This window comes from Lycorma delicatula, chromosome 3 (assembly GCF_047948215.1).
Source record: "Lycorma delicatula isolate Av1 chromosome 3, ASM4794821v1, whole genome shotgun sequence".
NCBI classification, from domain to species: Eukaryota; Metazoa; Arthropoda; class Insecta; order Hemiptera; family Fulgoridae; genus Lycorma; species Lycorma delicatula.
In genome coordinates, this window is record NC_134457.1 from 186,096,103 (window position 1) to 186,108,556 (window position 12,454).

The 12,454-nt window shown below is 27.1% G+C and overlaps 1 protein-coding gene across 1 annotated transcript in view; it reads right to left on the minus strand.

Annotated features, from left to right (window-relative positions):
- Positions 1 to 12,454, minus strand: part of Polr3A (RNA polymerase III subunit A) — a 102,386-nt gene that overhangs the window by 33,348 nt on the left and 56,584 nt on the right. The window contains exons 13-16 of the mRNA XM_075361195.1: positions 8,199 to 8,448; positions 5,634 to 5,833; positions 3,085 to 3,198; positions 2,730 to 2,887 (exon numbers count right to left, since the gene is read on the minus strand). Coding sequence (XP_075217310.1) covers positions 2,730 to 2,887; positions 3,085 to 3,198; positions 5,634 to 5,833; positions 8,199 to 8,448 — 722 coding nt within the window. The remainder of the gene's footprint in view (positions 1 to 2,729; positions 2,888 to 3,084; positions 3,199 to 5,633; positions 5,834 to 8,198; positions 8,449 to 12,454) is intronic.

A 12,454-nucleotide genomic window follows, 5' to 3' on the forward strand; every position in this document is an offset into this window, starting at 1 on the left:
TGCTATAATTATGTTAAAGATATGGAAAGTTTCTCTGCTGACTGTAAAATTGCTTTTCACAAAGGATTTTTACCACAGGCTGATGAAATTACTGGCATTGCATGCAAAGAAGAATCTTTAGCAGAATGGAGCAATAATCTGCAAAACCAATCGTAGTCAAATGCATTGTTCAAAGTTATCAAGAGATTGACAAAGATTTAGAAACACATGAAACTGTAACAGATGATGATGTAGTAGTTTCAGTACTAGCAGAAATAGATGGGGATGTAAGTAATGACAAAAAACATAATGATAGCGACAACAATGAAGACATCAACCCGCCAAATCTTCCAGAAGTTTTAGTGGCAATGAAAATCATTTGTCAATTTCTCAGTTTTACAGTATTTACTAATGAAGAAACAAAGAGTGTTTGTTTTGATCTACAAAAGAACCTTCAAAATATGCATTAACACAAAATGTTTGAAACAAATCAAAATAACATACTTATTGCAGAAAAAAAATTTTTACAATTTTTTTCTATCTTCTTTTAATCTACCATATTTGTATTTATTATTAGTATTTTTGTTCTTTTATATTATTTTACTGTGGAAATAAATTATTATTATTATTTTTAATTTTGATTATTATTATTACTGCATTATTATTACCTGTATTATTACTTATTATTATTACCTGTATAGGTGGCATATTAAAATAGTACCACTAAGCTACATTGGTTATTATGACCTTAAATAATCAGTCCCTTGGAGATCATTATAAACAACATTTACTATATTTGAAATCTGGAAGTTTATTTTTATAAACACTGTACTGTTGCATATCAGGTTCCCAAGCCCTGATATTCTGCCTACTAATGGACCTTCACTCAGTATAGATTCTGACTGAATTTGTAATTAAATCATCACTGAGAAACTAATGCATACCTTTCTTTGGTAATAATGCATGACATATAAAAAGGTTCCTTTCAACAGGGAAATCTTCTCAGACCAGTACACAGTAACAAAGTTTAGATTTAAATTTTAGAGTTAGAAATACCAGAAACTAACATCATAGCAAACAGATATTTATACTATTACCAAACTAAATTGAATTTAAGAGAATTATATAAAATATTTAAGATGTTGAATACATTTTTTAGACTTAATAAAGTAAATAAAATGGTCTAGAATAGGTACACCATACCATAAAAACAATAATGACTATGAATATAAACAATACTTCTACAAAATGTCTTATTAAAGTTAAAAAAGAAGAGAAATGGTAAATATTATTATACTTCAAAGTTTAATGGCAATGAAGTGGTTTAACAACAACAATAACAATAATAATAACAAATGCAATTTGACAATTAACACCCCAGACTGAGATCATTAAAAATCAGACAAAATAAATAAAAAATATTAACACATCATTTGAAATCTCCTTAAAATTTGCTCAAACAGATGATATCAATAAATCTCATCCTTTTCACTACCACTTTTGTTTTAGAAATAAAAACAAAGTTGGCCAATGCTAAAATCTGGGAAGTAGGATGGATGATATAACATACAGATTCCTTGTTTTACATTAGTGCATTTTGCCATGTAAAAGAAACCAGACCAATTTTCCCAAAACCTAGGCTTAACATAGTGAACTGGAGTAGTCAACTACATATTCACTTTTTTTAAATTTATTATTTAATCTGATTCTCCAGACAAATCTACCTTTGACATAAAAAGAAGCAATCAGCATTGTTGTCGCTTATGACATCTGCAATCTCGATTTCTGAGCTTTCAATCTCTTCAGATCTGATGAAGTTCCACTTCGACATTTTGTAGTAAATTCATACATCAAGTAACTTTAACAACCTTAACAATCCAGTTTAGAAGATTTCTATCATCCCTCACCATTTTTATGAATTCAACTGATAAGAAAGCACAATAATTTCTTCAGTATTAACAAAAGAGGAACAAAACATTGATACATTTTTTTTATTTTTTTCAAATTTTTGGCTGAAATCTTGCATACTGTGTCTCTATTAATCTGTGTCATACTTCCTAACTCCCAACTCTCAAATTTGATCTTTAGTCAAAAGTTTTAATCAAGTTCTGCTGATCTTTATGTTTGGGAAGTTGAAGAATAGTTTTCCGTTCACCAACTGTATCAAAATTTCATTTTTTCAACTGCTTATACAGTTGTTCTCAATAAACAGTCTTCACTAAGTATAATTTAAAATTTTTCAAATCTTTTTATAGATATTTTCCTAATTTTATACAAAATCAATTTGTTTCCCTTTTATCAATTTTTAAACTAAAATACACATCAAAAACAAATCTCATCCAAACAATTTTCTCAACTGTGTAAACCACACTAACACCTATAAAACTTGCTCAACTTATAAAAGAAAATTCTCTGACAATTAGTAACGATTGATCTCAAACTAATAGCATCAAAAATAAAACTGTCAATAATTATATTTCCAGTTTTACAAAATGGTTTATTCATATACTGCACCTATTAAAAAACATTACTGAACAAATAAAATGACCATGTTGATAAGCAGTACAAACAAAACGGAACTTTAAAATGATTAAATATTGAACAATTCTCTTCTCAAATTTTAAAGTAAATTGATTAATTTTTAACAATTTACATTTATAAAAATGAAATTAAAAGAGAACATAATCTTCATAAAAAAGTTTTGTTTAACTAAAATATATTTTTTGCAAGAAAGAAAAAATAAACCATACTTTTATCAGTCGTCGCTGCATATATCCAGTTTCTGCAGTTTTAACAGCAGTATCCACTAGACCTTCACGCCCTCCCATAGTGTGGAAGAAAAATTCAGTTGGTGTTAACCCTGAATAGAAACTGTTTTCAACAAATCCTTTAGCAGCAGGAACTTTTGCTACAAAATAGAAAACTAGATCATTAAACTGACCAAAAAAAAGTTAATATATTAGTAATAAACAAGAAAATAGAAAATAAAAATACATGGTAGTAAAGAAAATGATAATATTAATAAGTTGGTTATGTTCATGTTATTATAACATGACAATATATTTTAAAGCAATAAATCTAAGAAACTAGTCATCATTAACTTACAGTGTCGTTCAAAGTGTGGCAATGCTCTGTCTTCAAAACCATCCGGTACACGTTTACCACTAATAGCTTGTTGGCCAACACAAGCAATCATCTGAGAGATATTAATAAACGATCCTAAACAGAAATACTTTTACTTAATATAAACTTTGTGCATAATGTAATTAGATATTTTTAATAATATAAAATGTACCATATATAATCAGGAATTATTGAAAATAGCAAATAAAGAAGCTTGTTTCATTCAACAATGACTTTCTTAAATACACTGTTGCAGTACATCACAGTGTACTATACAACAGTTTTTACAGTGTATTACAACAATTTTTCAAAATGAAGAATTATGGACATGGTTGCATACAATTTTTTTATTTTATTTTATATGAATTTCTCACTGCAGTAACAGAGTTCAGTTTAATTTTAAATATTTACAGTAAATAACATGGTTGCTTAAAATTCAATATGTAATCCTAAATCATCATTCTGGTCAATACAATATTTGTACAGCTAAAATGGAATTTTATTCCATCTATATTTATCTTTAATTGATTAATATTCTTTATAAACATTTACAGTATATAAAACAAGATTATATTTATTTTATTAATACATTTACAAGTAATTACGATGAAGGTAACAACAGAACAGGCATCAGCCCAGATATATCTTCTTAACATTAAACAAATACACAGGTTTTCTCTAATTTACCACAGAAAAAAAAATATATAAAAACAAATAGATAGAAAAACAAGAATGAATTAAGAGAATAAATGAAAATATAAAAAAAAAAAAAAAAAAAACGGGAAAAACCAGCTACATCAGTATTTCTGAACACCCATGTCTGTACTTAAACTATCATTAAACTTCAATAGTCCTGTCAATTACTGAACAATTTAAGAGTCCTTTATATTGCATCTTTACTATACAATATTTTTTTATCACGATTTTGTAAAATGAATTATCAATGTACAGAAGATTTTTTAGTGCAGTTTATATTTTGGTAAGTTTAAAATCTGACATAAATAAAGAACACATTCAATGTTTATTCCTGTTATGTATTAACCTCATTTTTACATTTACATTTATCAATTAAAGGTTAATTTGACATCATTTCATTGTTCTTTTATTTTTTAATTTATTTTTTTGTCATCAATCATTTGATTGTATTAAGGTCTGGTGTTTTTCTCTATTTCTTTTTTTTTCTTAAAACCTACAGTCTTAGTTATCTATTTTAAACATTAAAATTTTTGTCTTCCTCCACAATGTTTACATTCTAAACATCCCTCTATTACTAAATTAAGTAAACTTTATCAAGCTAGTTTGTATTTTTTACTATATTCTGCTAAACATTTCTCTTCACCTACTCATCTTAAGACCTCTTCATTTCTAATTTTACCTATCCAATTAATCCTCAACATCTTTCAGTAACATAACATTTCATAGGTCTCTAATCTTTTCTTTCTGTTTCTCATATTGTCTAAGTCCCTCTATTATCAAGCAATATACTCCACAAATATTTTTTTAGAATATGTTACTAATTCTTAGATCTACATTAGGTACTAGCAACTTCTTTTTTTACTAATAATTTTTTTTTTCATAAAAGGTCTTCTTTACTGTAACAATTGCCATTGAGTTACACCTTACTTTGTCCTACTTTTGAAATTTTTAATACCTAGGCAACAAAATTCTGCACCTTCTGGTGTATTATATTACCTATGTCAATAATCACTCTTTAATAATGTTATAGAATTCTTCTTGTTCTTTCAACTTTCTTTATGTCTTGGAACATAATGCACATTAAATTTCAAACATCTGTTTCATGTTTATTATTTTGCACTTCACAATATTATTGAAGTGCATTAACTAGGAGTGAGGTACAAATGGAGTAACATCTAAAGTACTCCAATGGTAGTGCCATAACTGTAATGATTGTAAATAACTGGATATGAAGTACAAGTCACAATAAAGAAATGACATGTTCAACAACTACAATAAACCCAAGCAATCCATTTAAGTATTATAATAATAGTACACACTGTACAGTATACAAGAGATTGCACAACCTACATGTATTAACATATATTGAAAATTCTTTTACTAAAAATAACAAAATTTCAGCATTTCCAGAGCAAGTTACCTCCAAACATGAAAAATTAGTTCACTACAATCTATAATTAAAAACACAAAATAAACGATTAGAAATTATCTCTAAAATGACATATAAGCATTAACAACAAAAAGGATAGAATAAATGAATGAATACAGTGAAATGTAGGTAGAAATAATAAAAAAAATAAAAGCCCAGTGAAAGTCCACGAATAACTATTGAGATGAGATGAGTATGCATATAAAAATCAAATATTGCATTTACGTACTGAAAACCCACGATAAATCAAAATACCACACTGTTCAAGAACCGTAATAATTAAATAAATATTATAAGATATCTAAAAAACACAAAAATGTTATTAAATTTTTTTTTAAATATAATAAATTTTTTATAAAACGTTTCAATAAGAAGAAAAAGATGTATAATAATTTTAAAATATTACCTTTGGATCCACTCAGGGCCATAATAAGTGGGCTGTTACATGGATGTAGTTCTTTTAAACACGCTTTACCAGCATGATCTCTAATAACAGACAATTCTTTTAATATCACAGCTTCCAGAGTTTCTTCTCCACTACAACCAGGTTGGCAAACTAATCTACCATCCGCAAGTTCTTGAATATATTGGTCACATTTAGAATATCTGTACATAATTCATATCATTAATTTAACAATTATAACAAGGTGCACTAAAATATTAAAATGAGCAATTAAATTAAAAAAAAAAACAATTTTAATTAAAAGAATACCTTACCTTTACAAAACCAATAAAGAAAACCAACTTATATATGTTACATTAAACATACAATGTCATTTGTATATATTTTATTTAAACTTTTAAACCTACCAATCCCAGTGTTTACACATTTATGGTTAGACAAAAGTAACAATTCACTTTCACTTACACTTACACTAGCCGCAAAAGAAAAAAGCATATCTTCAAATCACCTATGCAGGTAATCAATTTTTTTATTCAATAGAATCTTCTGAAAAAATCTGAATATAGCAAAAAAACTTACAATGGAGCAGTGAAAAGAACTTCCCCAATAAAATTAAAAAAATCTTCAAAATCAGTCCATTTAGCGAAAAAGTTTGAATATACGTAAACAAATTTTGTAATAAAATTAAATCCATACATCATTATATCTGCATTATGAATCTGAACTTTTTGTTTTGTTATTTCAATTTTAATTATATTTAAACCACTCAAATTATTTAACAATCTTAACTTCTTAGTGGTCTAAATAATTAACTCTAGATATATTAGTCCATACTGTTTTCAATCTAAGTCAGATTAAATCAAAACCAGCTCTTTTAATTTTACTTATTATAGAAATTACAGTCATTATTCATCACTTAGTCACACTTCTTTGATTTGAATAAAAAGAATTTTTTTCAAAGTCAGAATGAATGTGAATACAAAAAAGGCTTACTTTTTGCATTTTTAGGCTGAAATTTAGTAAAGATTTTATTTTTTTACGAGTTTATATTTACATATTTACTCCCAAAAAAATAACAATGTTAATTTCTAACAAACCTGGATTATTTTTGAGTAATGCAACACAATACCTTGGTTTATAAAAAGGACCTCAACATGCTTCTCCTTTCTAAAAAAATACCAACTCATTTAAAAGATCTTCCTTAATAATTTATATAATACAAGATTTTCTTTTATAAAGCCAATATTATTACTACATAGTGAATTTTTAAATAATACTAATCATTAAAAGAATAAGGGTTATACCTTACCCTGTATTTCATATCACAGATTATTGGGTAATCATTCCTAACCAAGAGAAAAGATGAGGAAAATCTACCTCTTACACCGTTTTTAAAAATTTTTTCTACCTCTTTGAAAAAATCTCCCGTCTTAGCAAAATTCATTTCCCACATAATTGTCAATTCTCCTTTCTTAACAAATGAAAAACATATGTAGTAAAACTAACCAGCCAGTTTTTGTTTAGAAGCGTCATACTGTGCTCAATAGGATCATGTGCACCTCAAGTTCACAGTTATCAGGTGATCCAATTATTTAATAATTGGATCACATCAAATTTACCCATCGCAGCCTAAAATAAATATTAACTTTTTCCAACAGTCACATGTATTCCCTTGACCCATTCCTAGAATTTTTTCTATAATTCAAATAGGTAAAAATTTAAACCTTTTTCATTTTATAAATTGTAACAACCTCAAATTACAAATTGTTTTTTCTCCAACCACCACCCATTTCAAAATGAAAGAACTTTGTTTGTCCTAATTGCAAACAAAATTTGATCATTCCACAAAAATGGTATCATCTAAACACCCAAATATTTATTCTATGGACAACAGAAATACTAATATTATAATTATGGAAATGCTGTCTATCAATTAGCAATAGTAAGTCTACTTGAGAAACCAATCAGCAATAGTTTTTATCAATATTAAAAGTTAGGTATTTACAAGTTATTCAATGTTTTAATTTTTTTAAAACACAGTATTTTATAATTTTGATTATTATCTACCGACATAAACACTATGATCATCTATAAACATATTATCTTAAGCAAATGAATATATATTTTTATCAATTCTAACAATATCTGCTGTAATTAAGATAACAGGTTTTAAAAAAAAAAATTATTTAAAAATATAAAAAACATTCCAGAAAAAAATTAGATTTCATTTAGTCATCTTATAAATTACTTTAATACAATGTAAAATCCATGATAGCATCATTTTACAAACAAACCAACACAAAAGTTTCCATGCAGTAGCAAAATACTGCAAAAAACAAGGATACACCATATAGGGAGTTTTTGTGTTTATAAAAAGAAAAAATATTTTAACATAAACTAACAGAAAAAATGCAGTTTTTTTAACGATGTGTATATCACTAGGATGTAAATGAATTATCCAGGATTATCATCACTGAACAGGATTATACTGAATTAAGGAAAAAAGAAAGGGATTTTTAAAAAATTGTAACAAAGGGAATTAAAACATTAAAAATTGTAATAACTTACCCAGTATTTAGTAATTTTTGTTTAGCTCTTAGAAGCCCAATACCAGGAGTGACATCTCCAATACCAATACTGAATCCTCGATTCATTAGGTAGTAAGAAGCTAATCTACCTAAACGCCACATTGAAGTAGTGGCTGCTGTTTCACCCCAATCTCTCAATAGAACATAAAATATATTATTCTTGCCACCAGAACCTAATGTTGATTTATCCATTGCACCAGCCAACAATTCTGAATTTCTGATAACTACAACTGAAAAAAAACCTCATTAGTCTTTCTAATATTGCCGGGCATAAAATATAAAAGGTAAAAAAACAACCCAATGTTTCCTTCACCAAATAAATTATTAGTATAGGTTTAACCATTAGAATTTGTTTTAATCAATATAAAATACACTATTATTTGTTTTAACTAAACTTAGCAAAGAACAAATCAAAGATAGTTGCAGAATCTCTTTCATGTATTGCTACTATGGTCAACCCTATATATATGGAGGCTGCTTGGCTGCACCACCTACAGTCAAATACTCTAAATGATCTGTGGTTGTACTCAAAGTTTAGGGAGAAAAATACCACCATCAATTTTTTGAGATCACACAACAGAAATCTGAGTTCACCTGCAGGTAACTAAGAGTTGACAACATGCTTAAATTTAAGTAAAAGTAAAATTTAAGGAGGGGCAGGGAAAGTCGTAGGACTCCTACTTCTACTCCATTGTATTGGGCCCATCCTTACTACTTTTCACTGACATTTGATAAACTATAAAAAAATTTGTAGAAAACAAAGTACATGTAGATAATTATGTAAATGATTTCAAAATAATATTAGAATATTCTCCGTACTCCTAATTTTCTACATCACATATATCCTACTATTTACCAAAATAAGAAACCAGAAAAAATTTTAATTAATAGGGACTAAAACAAATTCCTGAATTTTAAAAATTTGCATTTTTTATTATCCTCTAAATCATGGACTGTGTTGGTTGCAATCATTATATAAAATTAGCTTAATAAATAATCAAAAGTTGCAAGAAACATAATGGTTTTTTTGGTAGCGGAACCCATTTTTCTATTTAAATACGACTTTTGTGAAGATGACAAGTATACTGAGTAGGTGAAGCACAAGTTGTCGGAAGTTTCCAAATATTTCTGTTCCTCACCACAATACAGTTGAAACTATATAAAAGATTTTGTGCAACAGGCTTTATTGAAGACTGTGATCAAAGTAGAAGACCACCTAAACTAAATGAACAGAAGCTGCTTGATATTTCAGATGTTACAGGCAAAAGTCCATCGAAGTCAATGCATAAGTAACCACAGCAGCAAGATATCAGACTTTCTTACAGATTTATAAATCAGTAAGAAAAGAACTGAAGATTCTCCCCTGCAAAGCAATGAGTGTTCAATAACTGAAACCTACAGATCATGCCAAAAGACTAAATTATTGTCAATGGTTTAATCATATTATTGGCCAAAATTTCATAGATATTCTCGACAATAAGTTTTTTACAGATGAAGGATGGTTTTACCTGGGAGGGTATGTTAATTCACAAAATACACAGCTGTATCAACAACCAACCCCAATGAATTACATAATCATTACACAAAGCGAAAATTGAAGTCTGGTCAGTGTGAGTAGAACGTGCATTGTAGGTCCAATATTTTTTGAAAATATAGTTAATAATAATGATCGTTATTGTAGTGTTTTAACAAACTTCAATAGTCAGTTAACAGAAGTGGAAATCAAGGTTTGTTCCAACAAGATGGTAGGTACCACAGCATACACAGTTAACATATCAATGACTTTTTTACAAAATGTCTTTGGTGAACAAATCATTTCGAGGGGTTAGTGGTCTGCACAATCTAACTTCCTCAGATTACTTTCTACAGGGAGGGCAGAGAAACAACAGCATATCGCAAGAGACCGTGCATGACTAACTAAAAACCACAATAACAGCATATTCCAGTACATCAACTGGTTAAGTGTTTGAAAATAAATTGCAACGGGTGCACTGATGCATTGATGTTGGAGGAAGTCATTTTCAACACCTTTTATAAACTATTCTAGTTATTGTAATATCTGTTTCTAAGAAAAATGAAATAAAAATACAATAAAATAATTAAGAAACTTTTGTCATTACACTACCATAATTTCAGTGCACAGCAATTTTCCAAACATACTGTATTTCTCAAGTATATCCATTTTTGTATCATTATTACAAATCTCCATATCTCTAAATTATTTTTGCAATCTGTAATACTATGTTTGCATTCTAACAGATGGTTAGCTAATATATGGATGCACCTCTTTTTTTGTTTTTGTACACTGTGTAACGTTCTGTAAATCTTTTTTTAAATGATTTATTGGTTTTAACTATTTACCTATATAAATATTATTACAACTGTTAATTTAAAATTTTGTTTATTTAATTCCTCTCTTTTCTTTTTGATTGGACCATCTAATGATCACGTTGCACAGCTTTAGACTTCTTTTTCCTTTTCCAAAATTGTTTCATTCATTCACAGTGTTTTTCTCTTCTCTCTTTACTCCATTTTAGTTTTTAATTTTTGGCTTTTCTGGAAATTTAGACTCATCTATTACTTTTCTAAATGTGTTTTCTATTTTCAATTATTTCTTCTGAGACATTTAATATTTTTAAATCCTTGTCAACTTAAGTATGTAACTACTTAGTTAGTCTGTTTCTCATCCATTCTGTATAGAAGTCCATAAACTTTAAGTCTTCTTTTTCTTATTGTAGTTTCTATTATTTCCAAATTTCTGTAAATTTCTTCTGAGCTTTTAAGCCTGTATTACCCATTGACGATTTTAGAAGGCTGTGAATTTTTCTTAATATTTATTTTTCTTAATTCCTCTCTATTATTTTTATTTATATTTTTATTTATTATATTTATTTATTTTTTTAAATATTTTATAATGTGATTTTTTTATTTATAAACCTTTTTATATTTATTTTATCATAAACAACAATAATTTTTTTTCTATTATTTTATTTGTGTAATTGTATTTTAGGTATAAACTCTAAGTAATCTTTGTTATTTTTTTGTTGTATTTTGGTATAAATATCTTTGTATTTTTTATTCTGCCTTTTTATAAATTTTTCTATAATATCGCCATTGAAACCATTAAATATAGCTGTCTGTTTTATTTCATATATTTCTTTTTTGAGGTTATTTTTATTGTGTTTTGTATAAGGAATAATTAATTATTATTTAGAGCAATTACTGCTCTAAATATAATGTCTTTATATGTAATAATTTTTTGCGACCGTAGGTGGTTACTCGTAGAATTTAAATCTATTGTAATACTATTTGTTGTGGGTTTTTTTATAAATTGATGTTTCTATTATGTTGTTTATGTTTATTTCAATTTCAATATCTAAAAGGTGTAATTTTCTACTTTGTATGTAAATGTTAAATTTTTATTGTAATTGTTAAGTTTAATTAAAATGATCATGTTCACTATTTGTAGTTGAGTTATATATGACACAATCATTTACATATCTTATCCACAATTTTTGGTGTGTATTTAATACACCATGAATTACTTTATTTTCAAAATCTTATATAAATATCTCAAATGTAATAGTAGATATAGGTAATCTCATTGGAAGCCTTCTGTTTGTAAATAAAAGTCATTTTCATACTCAAAATAATCTTGATGATAAATATTTCTTATAATAGTAATTAATGCATTGGTATATCGTGGGGGTTCATTTAATTCATTATTTCATTTGTCTTGTCAATTGGTATATTAGGGAACTTGTTAGTAATATAAATTACCATTTTTGTGTTCCAATTACCTTAAATAGAATTTAATTTATTTATGTGTTTGTAACCATTTCTTATCTTAGGGTGCACTTACACTGTAAGAAGAGCATGATACAGATCTTTATCAATGTATCTTCAGTAGTTTTTGCTGGGCACCGATGAATCAATCAGTCAGTCAGGACATGTTCTTTTATATATATATTTAATCACACCCTAAGTTCAATTACTATCTATATAGTACTACTATTTAATGAATAGCTTTTATAAAAATTGACCTGTGAATTTATATTAATAAAAAATATTAATCAAAACGAAAAGTTATCAATCTGATCTATTAGATTATATATAAATATATTTATATTGAGGGAAATTTTCTATAAGCATTTAGACAAATTACTAACAAACAGTCCAGCTGAAAAAAAGAAGAGTGAACCAAATAGTACACAAAGTAATGAAAACAAAAAAAAA